The following is a 27057-nucleotide window of genomic DNA, read 5'->3' on the forward strand; positions in this document are numbered from 1 at the left end:
CTTATTGAATGAAGTTATTGTGAGAATAGGGCCTTCCATCTGCTGTTCTCTTTGCCTGAAACACTCTTGTTTCATGAAGGGTGAAACCCCATGTTTGGATTTTGTGTGTGTGTGTGTGTGTGTGAGAGAGAGAGAGAGAGAGAGAGAGAGAGACAGACAGACAGACAGGGTCTAGCTCTGTCGCCTAGGCTGGAGTGAAGTGGCTTGATCTTGGCTCAGTGCAACCACTGCCTCTCAGACTCAAGTGATTCTCCTGCCTCAGCCTCCCAAGTAGCTAGGATTATAGGCATGTGCCACCATGCCCAGCTAATTTTTGTATTTTTATTTATTTATTTTTTAAATTATCTTTTTCTTTACTTTTTTCTTTTCTTTTCTTTTCTTTTTTAATTATACTTTAAGTTCTAGGGTACACGTGCACAACATGCAGGTTTCTTACATATGTATACATGTGCCATGTTGGTGTGCTGTCTTTTTTTTTTTTTTTTTTTTTGAGACAGGGTCTCACTCTGTCGCCCAGACTGAAGTACAGTGGTGTAATCTCAGCTCACGCCAACCTCCACCTCCCAGGCTCAAGGGGATTTTCCTGCCTCAGCCTCCCAAGTAGCTGGGATTACAGTCGCATGCCACTACTGCCCAGCTAATGTTTGTATTTTTAGTAGAGTCGGGGTTTCACCATGTTGGCCAGTCTGATCTCGAACTCCTGACCTCAAGTGATCCACCTGCCTCGGCCTCCCAATGTACTGGGATTACAGGCTTGAGTTACCGTGCTTGGCCTCCATGTTTCACCTTGTTAATTCCCCCTGATTTTTCAGCTTGACCGTCACTTCTTCCAGAATGCCTTCCCTGCCACCCATGGTAGGTTGGTTCACTGTTATATTCTCCCGGTAGCACCTGCCAATTACTCCTTATAATTACTTCCTTTTTTTTTTTTAAACAGTCTCATTCTGTCACTCAGGCTGGAGTGCAATGGCGAGATCCTGGCTCACTACAACCTCTGCCTCCTGGGTTCAAGCAATTCTCCTGCCTCAGCCTCCCAAGTAGCTGGGATTACAGGCACGCACCACCACACCCGGCTAATTTTTTTTGTATTTTTAATAGAAACGGGTTTTCACCATGTTGGCCAGGCTGGTCTTAAACCCCTGACCTAAGGTGATCCACCCGCGTTGGCCTCCCAAAGTGCTGGGATTACAGACATGAGCCACTGTGCCCAGCCTATAATTACTTCTTCAACTACTCACTTCCTTTCTGAACTGTGAATTCCCAAAGGAGAGGGATGGTGTCTGTTTCATTTATTTCTGTCTCCAATGTCTAATAGTCTCTTGGTTCATAATATTTTGGGTGAACCATTCTCGCTAACTCAGTGAAAAAAACAAGATAATAATGCACATAAATATAGAGCCCAACATTTAGCAAACTCTTTTTTTTTTTTTTTTTTTTTTGAGACGGAGTCTTGCTCTGTGCCCCAGGCTGGAGTGCAGTGGCGCGATCTCGGCTCACTGCAAGCTCCGCCCCCCCGGGTTCACGCCATTCTCCTGCCTCAGCCTCCTGAGTAGCTGGGACTACAGGCGCCCGCCACCTCGCCCGGCTAATTTTCTTGTATTTTTAGTAGAGACAGGGCTTCACCGTGTTAGCCAGGATGGTCTCGATCTCCTGACCTCGTGATCCGCCCGTCTCGGCCTCCCAAAGAGCTGGCATTACAGGCGTGAGCCACTGCGCCCAGCCCAAAAAAAATTATTTGGCCGAGTATAGTGGTTCACGTCTGTAATCCCAGCACTTTGGGAGGCCAAGGCAGGCAGATCACCTGAGGTCAGGAGTTTGAGACCAGCCTGGCCAACGTGGTGAAACCTCGTCTCCACTAAAAATACAAAGAATTAGCCAGGCATGGTGGCACGTGCTGTAATCCCAGCTACTCGGGAGGCTGAGGCAGGAGAATTGTTTGAACCCGGGAGGCAGAGGTTGCAGTGAGCCGAGACAGTGTCATTGCACTCCAGCCTGGGGGCATAAGAGTGAAACTCCATCTCAAAAAAAAAAAAAAAAAAAAAAAAATTCAATAGCACAAAATGGTATACAGTGAAAAGTCAATCTTTCTAGTATACTTACCCCAAATCCCACTATCTTCCTACCCCAGAGGAAAGCTTGTGTATTCTTCCAGGTTTAGACTGAATAGAAAAGTATATGCATGGGCAAGTGTGGTGGATCACGCCTGTAATCCCAGCGTTTTGTGAGGACAAGGTGGTCGAATCACTTGAGCTCAGGAGTCAGAGACTAGCCTGGGCAACATGGCAAAATTCTGTCTCTACAAAACACACAAAAAATTAGCTGCGTATGGTGGTGTGCGCCTGTAGTCCCAGCTAGTTGGGAGGCTGAGGTGAGAGGATCACCTGAGCCTGGGAGGTCAGGGCAGTGAGCCATGATCAGCCGCTGCACTCCAGCCCTAGTGACAGAGTGAGACTCTATCCCAAATAATCCTTAAAAAAAAAAAAAAGGCAATCTAAAAATATACACGGCCAGGTACAGAGGCTCATGCCTGTAATCCCAGTACTTTGGGAGGCTGAGGTGGGTGGATCACCTGAAGTCAGGAGTTTGAGACCAGCCAGACCAACATGGTGAAACCTCATCTCTACTAAAAATACAAAAAAATTAGCCAGGAATGGAGGTGGCGCATGTCTGTAATCCCAGCTACTCGGGAGGCTGAGGCAGGAGAATCACTTGAACCCAGGAGGTGGAGGTGGCAGTGAACCGAAATCGCGCCATTGCACTCCACCTGGGGAACAACAGCGAAACTCCATCTCGAAAAAATAAAAATAAACATAAAACTATACATTTCTAGAAGAAAATTTAGGCGGACATTTTTGTGATCTTGGATTAGACAAAGATTTCTTAAATATGACACCATCCATAAGATTAAAAAATGGAAATATTGGACTTACTCAAATATTTTATTTTATTTCTTTCTTTTTGAGATGGAGTTTTCTTCTTGTTGCCCAAGCTGGGTGCAATGGCTTGATCTCGGCTTACTGCAACCGCCTCCTCCCGGGTTCAAGCAATTCTCCTGCCTCAGCCTCCTGAGTAGCTGGGATTACAGGCGTGTGCCACCACGCCCAGCTAATTTTTTTGTATTTTTAGTAGAAACAGGGTTTCACGATGTTAGCCAGGCTGCTCTTGAACTCCTGACCTCAGGTGGTCTGCCTGCCTCAGCCTCCCAAAGTTTTGGGATTACAGGTATAAGCCACCATGCCTAGCCTTCAAAAATTTTAAATTCTGCTGTGTGAAAGATTCTGTAAAGAGAATGAAAAGACCAGCCACAGGCTGGGCGCAGTGGCTCACACCTGTAATCCCGGCACTTTGGGAGGCCGAGTTGAGTGGATCACGAGGTCAAGAGATTGAGACCATCCTGGCCAACATGGTGAAACCTGTCTCTACTAAAAATACAAAAATTAGCTGGGCATGGTGGCTTGCAGCTGTAGTCCCAGCTTCTCGGGAGGCTAAGGGGCTGAGGCAGGAGAATCGCTTGAACCTGGGAGGCACAGGTTGCAGTGAGCTAAGTCGCGCCACTGCCCTTCAGCCTGGCGATAGAGCAAGACTCTGTCTCAAAAGAAAAAGAAAGACAAGCCACAGATTGGGAGAACGTATTTGTAAATCACATATCTGATAAGTAACACCAGCAAAATCTCCTCTCATCCCCCTTCTAGACACTGCTCTCTTACCCCAAAGGGTGGCTGCTATCCTGGCCTTGAACAGAATATTTTTGCCTGTCTTGTATTTTATCCACATGAAATCAAATGTTGCACTCTTGTCTGGCTGCTTTCACTTAACACTATTGGTGAGAATCATCTATATGGTTGAGTATGGTATGTTATAGGGCACAAAAGGCATACGGGACAACAAACATTTTGCCAAGAATTTTAAGCACCACTGAGTTTTCTGTCAAGATGACAGCTAGCCATTATCTTGAAAACTAGGTGATGGACTGGATCTAATGGAGCGCATGGATGAATCTGAGCACCGCAAGGGATGGTGTGGGACATCTTGTCCCTTACCTTCCATCCTCTCAGCCTTCCCAATGGGCAAAGCTTTTGAAAACAATTCAGTGAAGGCTTCAATTCTCCTTGTATCTTTCTCTATGTTCTGGAGCTTTTCCTAAACCATAATGTAGGACACTGGTGAGTGCCTACCCAGAAGTGCAAGGAAGTTAATGCCTCCTGGGGAAATCCAAACCAATGGAGGGTATAAACCAAGGGTTAAATGCTTCTCTGTCAGCCTTTCAGAAGACCATAATGAGAGGCATTACAGAAAATACTCAGATGGGGAGTCTCTGAGCCCACTCTGGTTCAGGAGGCTGCCCAGTTGAAAAAAAGAAAAAAAGAAAAAGAAAGAAAGAAAGAAAGAAAATTATCAGATGGGCTTGGTAGGATCCAGCCCCAGGTGCCCACAGCAGTGAACACCTTGTTAATACATCCTTGTATTGGCTTTTCTCCTCTTCCTATTTTATTCTGGACTTTCACTTTAAATCCCTGGGATCACCTTTTAAGTAAATTACCTGCAACTAACACCTGTCTTAGGGTCTCCTTTCTGGATGGAATTTTTTTTTTTTTTTTTTTTTTTTTTTGAGATGGAGTTTTGCTCTTGTTGCCCAGGCTGGAATGCAATGGTGTGATTTGGCTCACTGCAATCTCCGCCTTCTGGGTTCAAGCGATTCTCCTGCCTCAGCCTCCCAAGTAGCTGGGATTACTGGCACCCACCACCATGCCCAGCCAATGTTTTTGCGTTGTTTTAGTCAAGACAGGGTTTCACCATGTTGGCCAGGCTGGTCTCGAACTTCTGACCTCAGGTGATCCACTCGGCTTGGCCTCCCAAAGTGGTGGGATTACAGGTGTCAGCCACTGCACCCGGCTTCTGGATGGAATCTTAATTAAGATGTATGCAAAATATCTGGTACATGGTAGGTATTCAAGAAAAAATTGTTTTATTATTACTGCTGTCACTGCTACTATTGTTCCCACTGCTGTTATTACCTAGGATTTCAAGTTGCCATGCATTAGTCCTCTTCCTTGAAACCATGGATGATATTGAAGCTCTACAATAGAGTTTTTTTTTTTTTTTTTTTTTTTTGAGACAGAGTCTTACTCTGTCACCCAGGCTAGAGTGCAGTGGCGCAATCTTGGCTCACTGAAACCTCTGCCATCCAGGTTCAAGCAATTCTCCTGCCTCAGCCTCTTTTTTTTTTTTTTTTTGAGATGGAATCTCGCCCTTGTTGCCCAGGCTGGAGTGCAGTGGCACGATCTCGGCTCACTGCAACCTCCGCCTCCCAGGTTCAAGTGATTTTCCTGCCTCAGCCTCCTGAGTAGCTGTAATTACAGGTGCCTGCAACCACACCCCACTAATTTTTTTGTATTTTTAGTAGAGATGGGGTTTCACCGTGTTGGCCAGGCTGGCCTTGAACTTCTGACCTCAGGTGATCCACCTGCCTCGGCCTCCCAAAGTGCTGGGATTACAGGTGTGAGCCAGTGCGCCCAGCCTGCAATAGTTTCTGTGGCAAAATAATTTTGTCTGTTTTTCCTGAGGGTACTGGAAAGCCATTGACGAATTTTCTTTCTTTTAATTTTAATTTTTTAAATTTTTTTTAAATTTTTTAAAATTTTTCTTTTAATTTTTTCTACTATACTATTTTTCAGATTTAGTGAAGTATAATTGATGAGCAATGAAATGCACTTTTTTTATTTTTTATTTTTTTGACAGGGTCTTGCTCTGTTGCACAAGCTGGAGTGTAGTGGCATGGTCTTGACTCATTTCAACCTCCACCTCCTGGGCTCAAGCCATCCTCACAACTAAGTCTCCCACATAGCTGGGGCTACAGGTGCCCATCACCATACCTGACTAATTTTTGTATTTTTTTTTGTAGAGACAGGATTTCACCATGTTGTCCAGGTTGGTCTCGAACTAGTGAGCTCAAGCGATCTGCCTGCCTTGACCTCCCAAAGTGCTGGGATTACAGGCATAAGCCACTGTGCCCAGCCTTGATGAGTTTTGATATATTTATACACCCTTGAAACCATAAACACAATCAGGATATTAAAAAAAAAAAAACCTGCCAAACCAGTTTCCAAAGTGGTTTTTATCATCTTAAAATGGTACCATCAATGTATGAGAATTCTTGTTGCTCTGTATTCATGCTAATACTTAGTATTGCCAGTCCTTTTAGTCATTCCAGTGGTGGGTAGTGTAATCTCATTATGTTTCCTTTTTTTTCCCCTAACATCTTTCATGTTATTTGCCATCCATTTAGTTTCTCTTCTTTGGTAAATTGTCTGTGCTAATCGTTTTTCAAATTGGGTTGTTTGTCTTCTTGTTGAGTTGAAAGAACTCTGTATATTTCCAGGTAATGGTTATATGTTTTGCAGCAATTTTACTCTGATCTGTGGCTTGTCTTCATTTTCTTTTTCTTTCTTTCTTTTTTTTTTTTTTTTTTATGGAGTTTTGCTCATTGCCCAGGCTGGAGTGCAATGGCACAATCTCTGCTCACTGCAACCTCCACCTCCTGGATTCAAGCAATTCTCCTGCCTCAGCCTCCCAAGTAGCTAGGATTACAGGCATGCACCACCACACCCAGCTATTTTTTGTTTTGTATTTTTAGTAGAGATGGGTTTCACCATGTTGGCCAGGCTGGTCTTGAACTCCTGACCTCAGGTGATTCACTTGCTTCAATCTCTGAAAGTGTTGGGATTACAGGGTGAGTCACTGTGCCTGGCCAGCTTGTCTTTATTTTCACAACAGTCTTGAGTAAAGTTTGAAATTTTGATGATATACAATTTATTCAATTTTTAAAAAATTATTTATTTATTTATATTTTAGAGATGGAGTCTCACTATGTTGCCCAGGCTGGTCTTGACGCCATGGTCTCAACCAGTCCTCCAGCCTTGGCCTTCTAGAGTGCTGGGATTACAGGCATGAGTTATCATGTGTAGCCTAATAATTTCAAAAATATATTTTTGAATTTAAATTTAAATTTTATTTTTGAGACTGAGTTTCCTTCTTGTCACCCAGGCTGGAGTGCAATGGTGCAATCTCGGCTCACTGAAACCTCCGCCTCCCAGGTTCAAGCAATTCTCCTGCCTCAGCCTCCTAAGTAGCTGGGATTACAGACGTGGGCCATCACGCCCAATAAATTTTTGTATTTTTAGTAGAGAGAGGGTTTCACCATGTTGGCCAGGCTGGTCTTGAACTCCTGACCTCAGGTGATCTACCCGCCTCAACCTCCCAAAGTGCTGGGATTACAGGCGTGAGCCACCGCACCGGGCCAATAAATATATTTTAAAATTTTTTCTGAGACAAGGTCTCCCTCTGTTGTCCAGGTTGGAGTGCAGTGGCACCATCACAGCTCACTGCAGTCTGGACCTCCCCAGCTCAAACAATCCTCCCACCTCAGCCTCCTGAGTACCTGGGACTATAGGCATGTTCCACCATGCCCAGCTAAGTTTTAAAATTGTTTTTGTAGAGATGGGGTCTCACTCTGTTGCCCAGGCTGACAGGCTGGTCTCAAACTCCTGGGCTCAAGGAATCCTCTCGCCTCGGCCTCCCAAAGTGCTGGGATGATAGGTGTGAGTCACTGCACCTAGCCAATTCTTTTTTTCTTCCTTTTTCTTTTTCTACTGAGACAGGGTCTCACTCTGTTGCCCAGGCTGGAGTGCACTGGTGCGATCACGACCTCCCAGGCTCAAGTGATCCTCTCACCTAAGCCTCCCAAGTAGCTGGGACTACAGGCGCATGCCACTAAGCCCGGGATAATTTTTTTGTTTGTTTGTTTTGAGACAGAGTCTTGATCTGTCGCCCAGGCTGGAGTGCAATGGCGTGATCTTGGCTCACTGCAACCTCCGCCTCCTGGGTTCAAGCGATTCTCCTGCCTCAGCCTCCTGAGTAGCTGGGATTAGAGGCACACGCCACCGCGCCTGGCCAATTTTTTTAATTTTATGGATTGTGCATTTGAAAAGTCACATCGATTTTTCTCCTGGAATGTCCTCTAGACGTGCTGTAGCTTCAAGTTTTACATGTAGGTCTAATTTAGGTTGTGTGATACAATGGGTTTGCATTTAGAAGGGTCGTCTGGCAGCAGCAAGGAAAGATTTCGGAGGGTGATAGCCTAGCGGCCTGAAACTACTGAGACTTGGAGAGAAGTGATGGTGGTTTTCACTAGGTGATAGTAGTGAAGGATATCGAAATGAATTAAAATACTGGGGATGTAGAATGACTGGACTTAATGGCTTGAGGGAAGTGTCCAGAATGATTCCTGGGTTTCTTACAACACTGAGGGTAGATAACTTGCTTGTACGTTTTTTGCACTTCAAATTGGTCCTCAATAAATAGTTTTTCCTTTGGAAGGTTATGATTGAAATTTGGCCAGTCAGGGACACAGTATTCTCAACACTCTTGTGTCAGTCCCCTTTTTGGGTACTGCCTGGAGCCCAGTATTGAACCCTGTCCTCCCAAGTCCAAAGACCTTTGCCTCCCACAGTAGCAGGAAAGGTGCCCAAGTTCTTTTACACACAAGGTGCGCACAGCGGCCAGCGCATGCCCAGAGAGGCTGTAAGGAAGACGACCGCCCGGAGAGAAAGGACGCCCGCTTCCCGCCATTTTGTTCAGCTCACCGCGCAACCGGCCCCTGCTGGGGACTACAAGTCCCGTGAGTCTCCGCGGCGGCACGTCCTACCCCTCACTGTCCAGCCCGCTCCCTTTTTCCCCCCTCCCCGGGGGCCGAGGGCTCCGGCTGCTGCCTGGCGGCCAACGGGCCAGGTAGGATTTCCGGGAGAGGCTGCTGTGGAGGCTGAGGAGGCGGCGGCGGAGACCTGGGTGAGTTCAGCGAGCAAGGGAAAGTGAGCAGGACCTGCTCAGTATCAGGCTGCGGGCTCCTCTCAGGCTGCGGCCCCGTTCTTGGCTCTGCGAGAGGGTCCCGGTCCGGGCAGAAGGTAACGGCCCGGGTCACCGTCGCTTCGGGCCAGGGCAGGGCGGGGCCGCTGCCTCCCTCCTCAGCCCTCCCACAACGGTCCAGCCCGGGCGTCTCCGCCTGCGGCAGGGCCCGCGCAGGCTCGCCCTCTCCGCCCCCCGAGACTTGGCTGGGCCCTTTTGTCTGGGCTGCGTTGCGCCCCCTTTGTGCTGGTGCATGGAGCCTGTTCCGCCGGTCCCCAACGGGGACTGCTCCCTGGGGATCCGGTTACAGTAACCGGATCGGGTCAAAGTACATTTTTCAAAACCGTCCTGCCTCAGACCTCCGCACCCCGGCTGGTTAGAGCGGGGGCTTCGGAGCCAGGCGGAGTTTCTGTAGAAACCTGGAGGTTATTATTTAACTTTTAAACATCAGCCCGGGCGGCTTCAGGGCACGAAACTCCAGCGTTTTTCTTGCTGGAGAGATGAGTTTAAGGAAAAGAAGTGACCCCCTCTCTGCCACCCTTTACACCCCGGCTCCGGGAAACGGGGAAGGCATCGAATTTGCTGCGATGTCTATGCAGCTCACATCTGTGATCGCTGGACCAAAGAACCAGTGGTGAATGGTAGAATGGCAGTTCACGCACCTCCCAAATCTCGGAGGAGAGTGATTTACAGGGCATCACTGATTGCTTGCAAAAAAAAAAAACCTCCAGTGCTTCATTCAGACACTCAGCGAGGGCTCCGTCCAACCTCTTTCTTTTCTTTTTCTTTTTAAAACAAAAAGTGGAAGGAAAAAGTCCTTCAGTGGAAGGATTTGCTTTGTAGAGGAACCAGAAACCCAGTGGCTTCTAGAAGTCACTTACTTTTTCGCTAAATTAAAGGAATGAATTTCGAGCGTGGTGGCACGCGCCTGTAATGCCAACTATTCTGGAGGCTGAGGCAGGAGAATCGCTTGAGGCCAGAAGTTCTCGACCAGCCTGGGCAACACAGCAAGAACCCCGTCTAAAACAAAACAAAACAAAAAGGAATGAAGCCAGTTTAGGGGATGAGGTGTGATAGATTCTTACCAGAAACCGCGGAATTGCTTGGATTGTGGATTTGATCAAATTTGGCTAGATAGTGGTAACTGTGTATGTCCTCCTGTTGGAGGACTGCATTGTTAGAATCAGCTTAAGGTAAAATTTGTTTGTTTGTTTCATTTAAGAGACCAGAGTCTTGCTTGGTTGCTGAAGCTTGAGTACAGTGGAGAGCTCCTAGTTCACTGCAGCCTCGAACTTCTTGGCTTAAGCCATCCTCCCACCCGAGGCTCCCAGATGCCTGGGAATAGACGTGTGAGCCACTATGCTCGACTATTTAACTTATTTATATGTATTTATTTATTTTGAGACAGAGTGTCACTCTGTTACCCAGGCTGGAGTGCAATGGTGTGATCTTGGCTCACTGCAACCTTCACTTCCCAGATTGAAGTGATTCTCCTGCCTCAGCCTCCTGAGTAGCTGGGATTACAGGTGTGTGCCAGCAAGCCCAGCTAATTTTTGTATTTTTAGTAAAGACAGGGTTTCACCCTGTTGGCCAGGCTGGCCTTGAACTCCTAACCTCAGGTGATCCACCTGCCTCGGTCTCCCAAAGTGCTGGGATTACAAGCATGAGCCACCATGCCTGGCCAATTTTTATGTATTTATTTTTTGAAATAGGGTCTCGCTGGGTTTCCCAGGCTGGAATGCAGTGAGATGAGCACTGCTCACTGCAGCCTGGACCTCCTCCTGGGCTCAAGCCTCAACCTCCAGAGTAGCTGAGTCAACAGACACAGGCCACCAGCCCAGCTAATTAAAAATTTTTAAAAAAAAATTTCTTAGTGATTGGGGTCCCACTCTGTTGCCCAGGCTGCTCTTGGACTCCTGGGCTCAAGTGATCCTCCCTCTTAAAGTGCTGGTATTAAACCTTAAGATAAAGAATTCTATTTTTGTTTTTTGAGGTAGAGTCTTGCTCTGTTGCTCAGGCTGTGCAGTGGCATCATCTTGGCTCACTGCAACCTCTGCCTCCTGGTTTCAAACGATTCTCCTGGCACAGCCTCACGAGTAGCTGAGATTACAGGCATGTGCCACCACGCCTGGCTAATTTTTTTTTTTTTTTTTTTTTTTTTAGTAGACATGGTGTTCTACCATTTTGGCCAGGCTGGTCTCAAACTCCTGATCTCAAGTGATTCGCCTGCCTCCACCTCCCAAAGTGCTGGGATTACAGGTGTGAGCCACCATGCCCGGCCAATAAAAAATTCTAAAGAAGGTCATTGCAAATAACCCTTTTGAAAAATAGATTAATTCATGTTTCAAGTCTCTGGGATGAGGATAGCCAGGAGGACTCCTTTACATGAATCAGGGAAGGTTAATGAAGTCAGATAGGTTAATTCCTGCCCTAGCCAAGTAGGCAAATAAAGCCCTTCACACTGTATTACTTTGTTTGATATCTCACAATGGAAATGACTTACTCTTGAGAATCCTAGATTGTATTAGTAATACTGTATAGGGATAATGCAGTTCTTCAATTTTTAATCCAGCAGTGAGTGAAGGTCTTCTGTGTTTTCCTGGCTATGGTTTGAAGAAGCAACCACAGAATTGCTCTAGTTTTAATAATAAACTGGCTGGGTGCGGTGGCCCACACCTGTAATCCCAGCACTTTGGGAGGCCGAGGCGGGTGGATCACCTGCGGTCAGGAGTTTGAGATCAGCCTGGCCAACATGGTGAAACCCTGTCTCTACTGAAAATACAAAAATTAGCCAGGTGTGGTGGTGGGCATCTGTAATCCCAGCTACTTGAGAGGCTGAGGCAGGAGAATCACTTGAACCGGGGAGGCGGAGGTTGCAGTGAGCCGAGATTGTGCCACTGCACTCCAGCCTGGGTGACAGAGCGAGACTCAGTCTCAAAAAAAAAAAAAAAAAAAAAAGAAACAGCAGTTGCTATTGACTGTTACTTAATTGTACAAACACGACAATTTTCTTAATATTATTTATTTTTATGATTATGATTATTTTTTGAGACAAGGTCTTGTTCTGTCCCCCAGGCTGGCGTACAATGCTATGATCGTGGCTCACTGTAGCCTCAACCTCCTGGGCTCAAGTGATCCTCCCACTTCAGCCTTGAGTAGCTGGGACTACAGGTGCTCACTACCACACTTGGCTAATTTTTTAATTTTTTTGTGAACCCAAGGTTTCCCTATGTTGCCCAGGCTGGTCTTGAACTCCTGGACTCAAGCAGTCCTCCTGCCTTAGCCTCCGAGAGTGCTGGGATTATAGGCGTGAGCCACTGTGTCTGGCTATATATTTATTTATTTATTTTGTTTGTTTTAAACATAAATTTTCTTTCTTTTTTTTTTTGAGACGGAGTTTCACTCTTTTTGCCCAGGCTGGAGTTTAATGACACGATCGTGGCTCACTGCAACCTCTGCCTCCTGGGTTTAAGTGATTCTCCTGCCTCAGCCTCCTGAGTAGCTGGGATTACAGGAACGTGCCAACATGCCTGGCTAATTTTGTATTTTTAGTAGAGACAGAGTTTCTTTTTTTTTGTTTTTTTTTTTTGAGATGGAGTCTCACTCTGTCACCTAGGCTGGAGTGCAGTGGCGTGATCTCGGCTCACTGCAAGCTCCGCCTCCTGGGTTCACACAATTCTCCTGCCTCAGCCTCCTGAGTAGCTGGGACTACAGGCACCCGCCACCATGCCCGGCAATTTTTTTTTTGTATTTTAGTAGAGATGGGGTTTCACCGCGTTTGCCAGGATGGTCTTGATCTCCTGATCTCGTGATCTGCCTGTCTCGGCCTCCCAAAGTGCTGGGATTACAGGCGTGAGCCACCACACTTGGCCAAGAGGAGGTTTCACCATGTTGGCCACGCTGGTCTTGAACTCCTGACCTCAGATGATCCGCCCACTTCGGCCTCCCAAAGTTCTGGGATTACAGGCATCAGCTATCGTGCCTGGCCCATAATTTTATTTTATAATTTTTATAGAGACAGGTCTCGCCATGTTGCCCAGCCTGGTCTCAAATTCCTTGACTTAGGTGATCCTCTCACCTCAGCCTCCCAAAGTGCTGGGATTACAGGCGTTAGTCACCATGCCCGGCCTCCCAGTATCATTTTTTAAACAAGTTAATATACATTGTGTCATTTACTCCTCACTACAGTTCTATGAGATGGTTGTTACTCTCATTTTACAACTGATAAAGCCTAGCCTCTAAAATGTTTAAGTGACTTGCTCAAGGTTATAGTTAACCCAGGTAGGAAATATCACAGTAAACCATACTTCAAGTCTAGTTCTCGTTCAGTTACCTCACACTTACTACAGTTACTAATCTTACCAGCACCAACAGCTTTAATTTGCTAAAATCTAAATATTGGAGAAAATGGAAAATATTTTCCAGTTAAGGCAATCGATTTACAAGGAACTGGAATTTCTGGAACCATAAACAATGAGTCTTTCTCATAAATTATACTGAACATTGGTGCCATTACTTTGTCTTCTGATATGCTGTGATTACCTTGTGCCTAGGCAGAATGGCAGTTTTATGCAACGCTCAAAAAGTGATGAGTTACTGAGTTTTGCTTTCCCCTAATCTTTGCTATAAGGTTTATTAACTGTGTTGGAGAACATAAATACAATAGCTTTGGCTGCTGAAACTAACATTGAAGATAGAACTGAAATTAAGATACTGTACTTTTTTAGTCAGACCATTGGGACTCAAGAGAATGCTTTCTCTAGTTTCTGCTTTTAATAAAAACTTTTAATCAGTTTCAAACCTGCAGTTAAGTCTTGGATTTATGTTAGTACATGCCATGAATGTGACATCAGAAACAGAAACCTACTTCACCTCCCTTACTTATTAGGTAAAATGCATAACATGCCAATGGAATTGAGTCAATACAATTATGTAGTCTAGCCTTTCTAACTGGTAGAAGCCTGTTTGAAATCTTTTATTAGTGCATTATAATGGGAAATAACTTTTTTTCCTTGTGCTTTTGCTGTTGGTTTACTTCATTTCCAAAACCATCTGTTCATTCAGTCAACAAATACGGAAAGCCTGTTATATTCTAGGCACTGTTGTAGACACTGAGGACGAAACAGTGAAAACAAGTGTTTTCCCTCTTGGGGTTTACCTGCTGATTAGGGTTGGCTGGGAAGAGGAAGGAGTCTGACAGTAAATAAGCACTGAATAAATAAAATCCCCTCATATAATTGCAACCTTGAGCAACTCAACCTCTTTGAGCTTTAGTTTTCTTGTCTTTAACATGGATGTAATTGATTCCTGCTCCTCCTATCTTGTGAATTGTTTCCAAGAGGGAGTAGAATAAGTATTTGGATACATTATATGCTTCATATTCCCGTAGCAAGTTATTTTTACTAGTATTAGAAGAAGAGGCCCATCATGGTGGCTCACGCCTGTAATCCCAGCACTTTGGGAGGCCAAAGCAAGCAGATCACTTGAGGCCAGGAGTTCGAGACAAGCCTGGCCAACATGGTGAAACCCCATCTCTACTAAAAATACAAACAATTAGCTGGGGGTGGTGGCCCATGCTTGTAGTCCCAGTTACTTGGGAGGCTGAGGCATGAGACTTGCTTGATCCCAGGAGGCAGAGGTTTCAGTGAGCAGAGATTGTGCCACGGCACTCCAGCCTGGGTGACAGAGCAAGATTCCATTCCCCTACCACCCCTACACCCCCCCAAAAAAAGAAAAGAAAAGAAAACAAGGAGCATTGGAAGAAGATTATTTATAAAGAAAGAGAGAGGCTAGGCCTGGTGGCTCATGCGTGTAATTCCAGTGCTTCAGGAGGCTAAGGCAGGAGGATCACTTTATGTTTATGCCAGGAGTTTGAGACCAGCCTGGGCAACATAGCAAGACTTTGTCTCTGCAAAAAAAAAAATTTTTTTAAATCAGCCAGGCATGGTAGTGGACATCTGTAGTCCCAGTTACTCAGGAGGCTGAGATAGGAGGATCACTTGAGCCCCAAGGTTTGAGGCTGCAGTGAGCTATGATTGTGCCACCACACTACGGTCTGGGTGACAGAGCTGGAGACCCTGTTTCAAAAAATAAGTAAATAAATAAAATAGGAAAGAGAGAACGGAATGGATGGATTCTTTATTCTGAGGGAGCTCTAAATTCCCGTTGTAAAACTTTCACAGTCATTTCTTCACAGGGGCTACCATAACCAAATTATGTAGACCTTTTTCTATTCTTTTTTTCTTTTTCTTTTTTTTTTTTTTTCACTCCTGTGGTCCCAACTACTCGGGAGGCTGAGGCACAAGAATCACTTGAACCCAGGAGGTGGAGGTTGCAGTGAGCCAAGATTGTGCCACTGGACTCCAGCCTGGGTGACAGAGTGAGACTCTGTCTCAATTTTTTTTTTTTTTGAGACAAGGTCCCACTCTGTCACCCAGGCTAGAGTCCAATGGCATGATCAGGGCTTACTGCAGCCTTGATCTCTCCCAGGCTCAAGCACTCCTCCCACCTTAGCCCCCTGAGTAACTGGGACTACAGGCGTGCACCACCATGCCTAGTTAATTTTTTCTTTTTTTTTTCTTTTAGTAGAGACAAGGTCTCATTATGTTGCCCAGACCAGTCTTGAACTCCTGAGCTGGAGCGATCCGCCCACCTTGGCCTCCCAAAGTGCTGGGATTACAGGCGTGAGCCACTGCACTGGGCCTATGTAGACCTTTAAACTCTTTTTTTGAAATGGAGTTTCACTCTTGTCATTCAGGCTGGAGTGACCCTGTGATCTCAGTTTATTGCAACCTCTGCCTCCCAGGTTCAAGCGATTCTCCAGCCTCAGCCTCCCGAGTAGCTGGGATTACAGGTGCCCACCACCATGCCCAGCTAATTTTTGTGTTTTTAGTAGAGACAGGGTTTCGCCATGTTGGTCAGGCTGGTCCCGAGGTCCCAAACTCCTGACCTCAGGTAATCCACCCACCTTGGCCTCCCATAGTGCTAGGATTACAGGCGTGAGCCATCGCGCCCACCTTTTTTTTTTTTTTTAGATGGGAGTCTCGCTCTGTTGCCCAAGCTGGAGTGCAGTAGTGTGATCTCAGTACACTGCAACCTCTGCCTTTTGGGTTCAAGCGATTCTCTTGCCTCAGCCTCCTGAGTAGTTGGCATTACAGGCATGCACCACTATGCCCTGATTATTTTTTGTATTTTTAGTAGAGATGGGGTTTCACCGTGTTGGCCAGGCTAGTTTTGAACTCCTGACCTCAAGTGATCCACCTGCCTCGGCCTCCCGAAGTGCTAGGATCACAGGCATGAGCCACCACACCCAGCCCATCAAAGCCTTTTAAAATGATCTGTAGGCCCGGCATGGTGGCTCTGGCCTGTAATCCTAGAATCGTTTGAGGCCACAAGGTGGAGTTCAAGACTAGTCTGACCAACATGGTAGAACCTTGTCTCTACAAAAAATACGCAAAGGTTAGCTCAGCATAGTGGCACACTCCTATAGTCCCAGCTACTCTGCAGGCTGAGATGGGAGGATTGCCTGAGCCTGGAAGGTTGAGGCTGCAGTGAGCCATCATTGCGCCACTGCACTCCAGCCCAGGTAGACAGAGTGAAAGCCCATCTCAAAAAAAAAAAAAAAAAAAAAAAAAAACATTGCTTACTCTTTTGAAGGTAGATGAGAGGGTTTAGAGAAGGTATTTATTTACTTGTTAAAAATTTTTGACCGGACGCGGTGGCTCACACCAGTAATCCCAACACTTTGGGAGGCCGAGGCGGGCAGATCATGAGGTCAGGAGATGGAGACCATCCTGGCTAACACGGTGAAACCCCGTGTTATTCTACTAAAAATACAAAAAATTAGCCGGGTGTGGTGGCGGGCGCCTGTAGTCCCAGCTACACAGGAGGCTGAGGCAGGAGAATGGCGTGAACCCGGGAGGCGGAGCTTTCTGTGAGCCGAGATTGCGCCACTGCACTCCAGCCTGGGCGACAGAGCAAGACTCCGTCTCAAAAAAATAAAAAATAAAAAATAAAAAAATTAGCCAGGCATAGTGGCGGGCGCCTGTAGTGTCAGCTGGTTGGGAAGCTGAGGCAGGAGAATGGCGGGAACCTGGGAGGCGGCGCTTGCAGTGAGCTGAGATCGCACCACTGCACTCCAGCCTGGGCGACAAAGCAAAGACTCTGTCTCAAAAAAAAAAAAAAAAAATTTGGCCAGGCACAGTGGCTCACATCTGTATTCCCAGCACTTTGGGAGGCTGAGGCGGGTGGATCACCTGAGGTCAGGAGTTCAAGACCAGCCTGGCCAACGTGGTGAAACCCCGTCTCTACTAAAAAAAAAAAAAAAAAAAGCCTGGTGTGGTGGCCCGCACCTATAGTCCCAGCTACCCCAGGAGGCTGAGGTGGTGCAAGGATCACCTACATGAATCTGAGGAGGTAGGGGTTGCAGTGAGCTGCGGTCGCACAACTGCACTCCAGCCTGGGTGAGAGAGTGAGACTTCATCTCAAAAAAAAATTTTTTTTTTTACCATTTTTTTGTCTTCGTTCCTTCCGTCCTTCCTTCCTTCCTTCCTTTCTTTCTCCCCCCCCCCCCCCCCTTTTTTTTAACAACCCAAGGGCACAAGGGGAAAAAATAGAGGAAGTATTTAGAATGTTTTGTTTTGTTTTGATTTTAAGGATGGGAGAGGTTTGACATGTTTGAAGTGAAAGGGAAAGCAGCCAGCAGAGAGGCAGATATTGGAGATCTGCACAGAGAAAATGTAGATAATGAAGAAGCCTTAGATGGAAACAGAATGAAAAACTTATAAAGCAGTCAACTTTGAAGAGGAACATGAAGAAATAAAGGGTGAGAGAAGATATATTTGGAAGTGGTGACATGGAAGGTGAAATAAGAGTAGTTGTTACCAGTTGATTATTCTATTACCCAGGCACTGATCTAGGTTGGTTTATTTTCATTTTTATTTATGTATGTATGTATTTTTTTAAGACAGTCTTGCTCTGTTGCCCAGGCTGGAGTACAGTGGCACAGTCATGGCTCACTGCAGCCTCAACCCCTCAGGGCTCAAGCAATCTTCCCATCTCAGCCTGCTGAGTAGCTGGGACTACAGGCACACCGCCACGCCTGGCTAATTTTTGTGGTTTTTGTAGAGACGGGATTTCGCCACATTGCCTAGGCTGGTCTTGAATTCCTAGGCTTAAGCGATCTTCCTGCCTGGGCTTCCCAAAGTGCTTGAATTACATGCATGAGCCACCATGGCCAGCCTGTAATTTCTTTCTTTCTTTTTTTTGAAACGGAGTCTCAGTCTGTCACCCAGGCTGGAGTGCAGTGGTGCGACCACAGCTCACTGCACCCTCTACTTCCCCAGACTCACGTAGGTGATCTTTCCACCTCAGCCTCCCGGGTAGCTGGGACTATAGGTACGGGCCACCAAGCCAGGCTAATTTTTAAAAATTTTTGTAAAGATGGGATTTCACCATGTTGCCTAGGCTGGTCTTGAACTCCTGGTCTCAAGTGATCCATCCACCTTGGCCTCCCAGAGTGCTAGGATTACAAAGGTGTGAGCCCCTGTGACTGGCCCTGCCCTGTAATTTCTTATATTTCATAATTGTAAAATTATTTGTCCATAAGTGGAGTAAATATTGTATTCTCAACTTGTGTTTCTATTATCAACTTTTTTTAAACTTTTGGACAAACTAATTTAGATGTGTGGGATACAAATGTTATTCTGTGTTTTTTTTAATTTAACTTTTATGTTCAGAGAGATATGTGCAAGGTTTGGTGTATAGGTAAACTTGTATCATGGAGGTTTGTTGTGCAGATTATTTTAGCACCCAGGTATTAAGCCTAGTGCCCATTAGTTATTTGTCCAGATCCTCTCCCTGCTCCCATCCTCCACTCTCTGATAGGCACCAGTGAGTGTTGTTCCCCTCTGTGTCCATGTGTTCTCATCATGCAGTATTTGGAACATGGGATATTTGTTTTTCTGTTTCTGCATTATTTTGCTAAAGATAATGGCTTCCACCTCCACCTGTGTTCCTGCAAAGAACATGATCTTGTTGGATTTTATGGCAGCATAGTATTGCATGGTGTATATGTACCACATTTTCTTTATCTAGTCTACTTTTGATGGACATTTAGGTTGATTCCATGTCTTTACTGTTGTGAATAGTGCTTCAGTGAACATATGTGTGCATATGTCTTTATAATAGAATGATTTATATTCCTTTGGGTATATAACCAGTAATGGGGGGATTTCTGGGTTGAATGGTATTTTTGTTTTAAGTCTTTGAGGAATTGCCACACTGTCTTCCACAATAGTTGAACTAATTTATACTCCCACCAACAACGTATAAGCATTGCTTTTTCTCCACAACCTCTCCGGCATCTATTATTTTTTGACTTTTTTTTTTTTCTGAGATGGAGTCTTGCTGTGTCACCCAAGCTGGAGTGCAATGGTGCGATCTTGGCTCACTACAGCCTCCGCCTCTGCCTCCCGGGTTCAGGCAGTTCTCCTCTCAGCCTTTTGAGTAGCTGGGATTACAGGCCCACACCACCAAGCCCAGCTAATTTTTGTATTTTTGTAGAGACAGGGTTTCACCATGTTGGCCAGTCTGGTCTCGAAATCCTGAGCTCGTGATCTGCCCGCCTCGGCCTCCCAAAGTGCTGAGATTACAGCCGTAAGCCACTGAGCCTGGCCTATTTTTTTTTTTTTTTTGAGACGGAGTCTCGCTCTGTTGCCCAGGCTGGAGTGCAGTGGTGCGATCTCAGCTCACTGCAACCTCCGCCTCCCAGATTCAAGCGATTCTCCTGCCTCAGCCTCCCGAGTAGTTGGGACTACAGGCGCATGCCACCACGCCTGGCTAATTCTTTGTGTTTTTAGTAGAGACGGAGTTAAACCATGTTAGCCAGGATGGTCTCAATCTCCTGACCTCGTGATCCACCCGCCTCAGCCTCCCAAAATGCTGGGATTACAGGCATGAGCCACCGCACCTGGCCTGGCCTATTTTTTGACTTTTTAATACTAGTTATCCTGACTGGCATACGATGGTATCTCATTGTGGTTTCGATTTGCATTTCTCTAATGGTCAGTGATGTTGAGCTTTTTTCATATGATTGTTGGCTGTATGTATGTCTTCTTTTGAAAAGTGTTAGTTCATGTCCTTTCCCACTTTTTTCTTTTTGAGACAGAGTCTTGCTCTGTTGCCCAGGTTGGAGTGCAGTGGCACAGTCTTGGCTCACTGAAACTTCTGCTTCCCAACTTCAAATGATTCTTGTGCTTCAGCCTCCCAAGTAGTTGGGATGACCACACCACCACGCCTGGCTAATTTTTGTATTTTTAGTAGAGATGAGGTTTCACCATGTTGGCCAGGCTGGTCTCGAATTCCTGGCCTCAAGTGATCCACCTGCCTCGGCCTCCCAAAGTGTTGGGATTACAGGTGTGAGCCACTGCCGCCAGCCCTTTGCCTACTCTTTAATGGGGTTGCTTGGTTTTCTTCTTACAAATTTAAGTTCCTTATAGATGCTGGATATTAGACCTTTGTCAGATGCATAGTTTGCAAGAATTTTCTCCCATTCTGTAGGTTGTCTGTTCACCCTGTTGATAGTTTCCTTTGCTGTGCAGGAGCTCTTCAATTAGATCCCATTTATCAGTTTTTGCTTTTGTAATAATTGCTTTTGGTGTCTCTGTCATGAAATTTTTACCTATTTTTATGTCCAGAATGGTATTGCCTAGGTTATCTTCCAGGGTTTTTGTAGTTTTGGGTTGGACATTTAAGTCTTTAATCTGTCTTAGGTTAATTTTTGTGTATAGAGTAATGAACAGATCCATTTTCAATCTTCTGCATACGGCTAACCAGTTATCCCAACACTGCTTATTTATTTATTATTTATTTATTTATTTTTAGACGGAGTCTCGTTCTGTCACCCAGGCTGGAGTGCAGTGGCATGATCTCAGCTCACTGCAACCTCTGCCTCCTGGGTTGAAGTAATTCTCCTGACTCAGCCTACTGAGTAGCCAGGACTACAGGCACCCGCCACCATGTCTGGCTAATTTTTGTATTTTTAGTAGAGACAGGGTTTCACCATGTTGGTCAGGCTGGTCTCGAACTCCTGACCTCAAGCGATCCACCCGTGTTGACTTCCCAAAGTGTTGGGATTACAGGCATGAGCCACTGCGCCTGGCCTCCTGCACCGTTTATTGAATGGGGAATTCCTCATTGCCTATTTTTGTCTGGTTTATCAAAGATCAGATACTTGTAGGTGTGTGGCCTTTATTTCTGAGTTCTCTATTCTGTTCTATTGGTCTGTGTGTCTTTTTTTGTACCAGTACCATGCTGTATTGGTTACTATAGCCTTGTGATATAGTTTGATGTTGGAGAGCATGATGCCTCCAGCTTTGTTCTTTTTGCTTAGGATTTCCTTGGCTCTTTGGGCTCCTTTTTGGTTCCATATGAATTTCAAAACAATTTTTTTTTCTAGTTTTGTGAAGAATGTCAGTAGTACTTTAAAAGGAATAGGATGGAATCTGTACATTTCTTTGGGCAGTATGGTCATTTTAACAATATTGATTCTTCCTATCCATAGGCATGGGATGTTTTTCCGTTCGTTTGTGTCATGTCTGATTTCTTTGAGCAGTGTTTTGTAGTTCTCTTTGTAGACATCTTTCACCTCACTGGTTAGCTATATTCCTAGGTATTTGTGTGTGTGTGTGTAGCAGTTGTGAATGGGATTGTGTTCCTGATTTGGTGCTCAGCTTGACCATTGTTGATGTATAGGAATGTTAGTGATTTTTCACATTGATTTTATATCCTGAGATTTTGCTGAAGTTGTTTATCAGCTTAAGGAGCTTTTGTGCTGAGACCATGGGGTTTTCTGGATATAGGATCATGTTGTTTACAAACAAAGATAGTTTGACTTCCTCTCTTCCTATTTAGATGCCCTTAAATACCTACTTTATTGAATTTTTAACATGAAGCGGTATTGAATTTTATTGAAAGCCTTTTCTGCATCTGTTGAGATAATCATGTGGTTTTTGTCTTTAGTTCTGTTTATGTGATGAATCATATTTACACATTTGCGTATGTTGAACCAACCTTGCATCCCAGGTCTAAAGCCTACTTGATCGTGGTGGGTAAGCTTTTTGATGTGTTGCTGGATTTGATTTGCCAGTATTTTGTTGAGGATTTTTGCATCGATATTCATCAAGAATATTGACCTGAAGTTTTCTTTTTTTGTTAATATCTCTGCCAAGTTTTGGTATCAGGATGATGCTGGCCTCATAGAATGAGTTAGGAAGGAGTCCCTCCTCTTCATTCTTTTGGAATAGTTTCAGCAGGAATGCTACCAGCTCTTCTTGGTACATCTGTTAGAATTCAGCTGTGAATCCATCTGGTCCTGGGCTCTTTTTGGCTGATAGGCTGTTTATTACCGACTCAGTTGCAGAGCTCGTTACTGGTCTGTTCGGGGATTCAGTTTCTTCCTGGTTCATTCTTGGGAGGGTGTATGTGTCTAGGAATTATCCGTTTTTTCTAGATTTTCTAGTTTATGTACATAGAGGTGTTCATAATATTATCGGATGGGTATTTGTATTTCTGTGGGGTCAGCAGTAAAAGCCCCTTGTCATTTCTGATTGTGATTATTTGAGTCTTCTCTCTTTTCATCTTTATTAGTCTAGCTAGCAGTCTATTGTATTACTTTTTTCAAAGAACCAACTCCACCAGACGCAAGGGCTCATGCCTGTAATCCCAGCACTTTGGGAGGCCAAGGTGGGTGGATCACTTGAGGCAAGGAGTTTCAGACCAGCCTGGCCAACACAGCGAAACCCCATCTCTACTAAGAATACAATTAGCCCGGCATGGTGGTCCATACCTGTAATCCTAGCTACTTGGGAGCCTGAGGCATGAGAATCGCTTCAACCTGGGAGGTGGAGGTTGCAATGAGCCAAGATTGCACTACTGTGCTCCAAAAAATAATAATAAATAAATAAATAAAATAAAACACAAAAAACCCAAATCCCTCCTGGATTTGTTGATCTTCTGAATGAGTTTTCAGTGTCTCAGTCTCCTTCAGTTCAGCTGTGAGAAGAATGTATATTCTGTTTTTTGTTTGTTTGTTTTTTTGAGACAGAGTCTTGCTGTGTCACCCAGGCTGGAGTGCAGTGGTGTGATCTCAGCTCACTGCAGCCTCCACCTCCCAGATTCAAACAATTCTCCTGCCTCAGCCTCCTGAGTAGCTGGGACTACAGGCATGTGCCACCAATCTTGGCAAATTTTTGGACTTTTAGTAGAGACAGGGTTTCACCATGTTGGTCAGGTTGGTCTTGAACTCCTGACTTCAGGTGATCCACCTGCCTCGGCCTCCCAAAGTGCTGGGATTACAGATGTGAGCCATCATGCCTGACCAATTCTGTTGTTTTTGGATGGAGGGTTCTGTAGGTGTCTTATCAGGTCCCTTTGACCCAGTGCTAAGTTTGAATCCCGAATATCTTTGTTAATTTTCTGTCTTGATGATCTAATATTGTCACTATTATTTTGTGGGAGTCTAGGTCTCTTTGAAGGTCTCTAAGAACTTGCTTTATGAATCTGGGTGCTCCTATGTTGGGTATATATATGTGGTGGTGTGAGTCACCATGCCCGGCCTTGTGTTTTTTTAAATAACGTTATCCAATTATTTTCAGTAGCAATTGCTTTGTGAGGGCATTTTGAACCTTGTAAGACACCAAATTACGGAGTGTTTTTATTAGTCTTGTGATACTGGTGTCCACTTAGGTCATTAGATATTTAAAATCTTCACTTTATATAGGACCAACGATATTTTAAAAAATAGTGAAGTATCTTTCTCACACTAGTGTTGATGATGTGTATAATTTCTTGTTTACCTGAGAATAGGACTCATAGAGAAATGGTTGTTTTTTGGGAAAGCTTAGGTGAGTTGATTGTTTATTAAGCAAGGTTAAAAAGCAGAGCCCTCAGGCCGGGCGCGGTGGCTCACGCCTGTAATCTCAGCACTTTGGGAGGCTGAGGCAGGCGGATCACGAGGTCAACAGATGGAAACATCTGGCCGACATGGTCTCTACTAAAAATACAAAATTAACTGGGCATCGTGGCACGCGCCTGTAGTCCCAGCTACTCAGGAGGCTGAGATAGGAGAATCGCTTGAACCTGGGAGGCGGAGGTTGCAGTGAGCTGAGATTGTGCCACTGCACTCCAGCCTGAGCAACAGAGACAGAAATTCTGTCTCAAAAAAAAGAAAAAAATTCCAGGCTGGGCACAGGTGATTCAAGCCTGTAACACAGCATTTTGCTAGGCGGAGGCAGGCAGATTGCTCGAGCCGAGGAGTTTGAAACCAGCCTGGGCAACATGGTGAAATCCCATCTCTACAAAAAATATGAAAATTAGCTGGGTGTGGTGGTGTGCACCTGTAGTCCCAGCTACTTGGGAGGCTGAGGTAGAAAGATCTCACCTGAGCCCGGGGAGGTTGAGGCTGTAGTGAGCCGTGATTATGCCACTGCATTCCAGCCTGGGCGACAGAGTGAGATTCTGTTTTAAAAAAAAATAATAAAATAGGACAGGTGCGGTGGTTCACGCCTGTGATTCCAGCACTTTGGGAGGCTGAGGTGGGTGGATCACGAGGTCAGGAGTTCAAGACCAGCCTGGCCAACATGGTGAAACGCCATCTCTACTAAAAATACAAAAATGAGCTTTGCGTGGTGGCGGGCACCTGTAATCCCAGCTACTCAGGAGGCTGAGGCAGGAGAATTACTTGAACCCGGGAGGCGGAGGTCGCAGTGAGCCTAGATCATGCCATTGCACTCCAGCCTGGGCAACAAGAGCGAAACTTCATCTCAAAAAAAAAAAAAAACTATCTGGGTGTGAGTGGTACATGCCTGTAGTCCGGCTACTCGGGGAGCTGAGGTGAGAGAATCTTTTGAACCTAGGAGGTGGAGGTTGCAGTGAGCTGAGATTGTGTCACTGTAGTCCAACCTGGGTGACAAAGCGAGACTCCATCTCAATAAGAAAAAAATAAATGAATAAATAAAAATAATAAAATAGGCTGGGCACAATGGCTCACACCTGTAATGCCAGCGCTTTTGGAGGCTGAGGCAGGCGAATCATGAGGTCAGGAGTTCAAGACCAGCCTGGTCAACGTGTTGAAACCCGTCTCTACTAAAAATACAAAAATTTGCCAGGCATAGTGGCACACACCTGTAACCCCAGCTACTTGGGAGACTGAGACAGGAGAATCACTTGAACCCAGGAGGTGGAGATCGCGAGCCAAGATGGCACCACTGCACTCCAGCCTGGGCGACAGAGCGAGACTCCGTCTCAAAAAATAATAGTAATAGGCCTGGCACGGTGGCTTATGCCTGTAATCCCAGCACTTTGGGAGGCCAAGGCGGGCGGATCATGGAGGTCAGGAAATTGAGACCATCATGGCTAACATGGTGAAACCCCGTCTCTACTAAAAATACAAAAAATTAGCTGGGCGTGGTGGCAGGCGCTTGTAGTCCCAGCTACTCGGGAGGCTGAGGCAGGAGAATGGTGTGAACCCAGGAGGCAGAGGTTGCAGTGAGCTAAGATCGCACCACTGCACTCCAGCCTGGGCTACAGAGGGAGACTCTCTCAAAAATAAATAAATAAATAAATAAAATTAATAATATTAAAGTAAAACTCATAGAAGCAGAGAATAAAATGGTGGTTACCAGGAGCTGTGTCGGGGTGGAGATTGGGGGGCTGGTGGTCAAAGAGTATAAAATTTCTGTTAGAAGGAATAAGCACAAGAAATCTGTTGTACAACATAGTGACCTTAGTCTATATATATATACACACACATATATATATATATATATGTATGTTTTGTTTTTTTTTTTTTGAGACAGAGTTTCGCTCTTCTTGGCCAGGCTGGAGTGCAATGGCACGATCTCGGCTCACCGCAACCTCCGCCTCCCAGGTTCAAGCGATTCTCCTGCCTCAGCCTCCTGAGTAACTGAAATTACAGGCATTCACCACCATGCCTGGCTAATTTTTTGTATTTTTAGTAGAGATGGGGTTTTTCCATGTTGGTCAGACTGATCTCGAACTCCCAACCTCAGGTGATCCGCCCACCTCGGCCTCCCAAAGTGCTGGGATTACAGGCATGAGACCTCGCCCGGCCAGTAAAAATATGTTCTATACTTGATAATTGCTGAGAATAGATTTTAAGTGTTCTCACCACAAAAAAACTTAATTATTTTAGGTAATGGACATGTTAATTAGTTTGATTTAGCCATTCCACAGTCTTCACTACAGTAGCGCTCCCCGTTATCAACAGTTTTGCTTTCTGTGGTTTTACTTACCCAAGATGAGCCATGGGCTGAAGATATGAAAAATTCCAGCAACAAATAATTTGTTAGTTTTAAATAGCATGCGTGCCATTCTGAGTAGTGTGATGAAATCTCCCTTGCCGTCCTGCATATGTCGTGAATCATCTCTTTGCTCAGTGTCTCCACACTGAGTATGCTACATGCCCTTTAGTAGCAGACTTGGTTATCAGATTGACTCAGGCTATTGCAGTGCTCGTGTTCAAGTAACCCTTATTTTTACTTAATAATGGCCTCAAAGTGCAAGAATAGTGACGCTGGCAATTTGGATATACCAAGGATAAATTCTTTTTTTTTTTTTTTTTGAGACAGACTCTTGCTCTGTTGCCCAGACTGGAGTTCAGTGGCCCCATCATTGCTCACTGCAACCTCCACCTCTCCTGAGCTCAAAGAATCCTCGCACCTCAGCCTCCAGAGTAGCTGGGATTGCAGATGTGCATCACCATGCCTGGATAATTTTTGTGGTTTTTGTAGAGATGAGGTTTTTGCTGTGTTACCCAGGCTGGTCTCGAACTCCTGGGCTCAAGCGATCTGCCCGCCTCGACCTCCCAAAGTGCTGGGATTACAGGTGTGAGCCACCACTCCCAGCCAATAAACTATTAAGTGCATCCTTTAAACAAAAAGATGAAAGTTCTAGACTTACTAAGGAAAAAAAAAAATCTTAGGTCAAGATTGCTAAAATCTATTGTAAAAATGAATTTTTTTTTTGTTTTTTATGAACCCTGCATGTTACATTTGAAAGAGTGAATTTTCTATCTGTGAAATTGTGAAGACAAAAAAAGAAAATTGTGCTAGTTTTGCTGTTGTACTCCACATTGCA

At 45.2% G+C, this 27057-nt stretch overlaps 1 protein-coding gene across 13 annotated transcripts in view; it reads left to right on the forward strand.

The window, feature by feature from the left end:
• The window catches only part of LOC101012887 (mediator of RNA polymerase II transcription subunit 18), a 180797-nt gene that overhangs the window by 29271 nt on the left and 124469 nt on the right, over positions 1–27057 (forward strand). For 2 of the 13 annotated variants that reach the window (XM_031666146.1, XM_031666149.1), the window contains exons 1-2: positions 8741–8844; positions 17557–17819. The exons of 5 other annotated variants lie outside the window; for them this stretch is intronic. Coding sequence is in view for 1 of the 8 variants with exons in the window: in XM_031666130.1 (XP_031521990.1) it covers positions 8566–8844 (279 nt within the window). In the remaining 7 variants the exon portion in view is untranslated. Of the gene's footprint in view, positions 1–8011; positions 8845–17556; positions 17820–27057 lie in introns of those variants that run through there. 6 more of the 13 variants (XM_031666147.1, XM_031666151.1, XM_031666148.1 and 3 more) reach the window with 4 other exon arrangements.

Source organism: Papio anubis, chromosome 1 (assembly GCF_008728515.1).
Source record: "Papio anubis isolate 15944 chromosome 1, Panubis1.0, whole genome shotgun sequence".
NCBI lineage: Eukaryota > Metazoa > Chordata > Mammalia > Primates > Cercopithecidae > Papio > Papio anubis.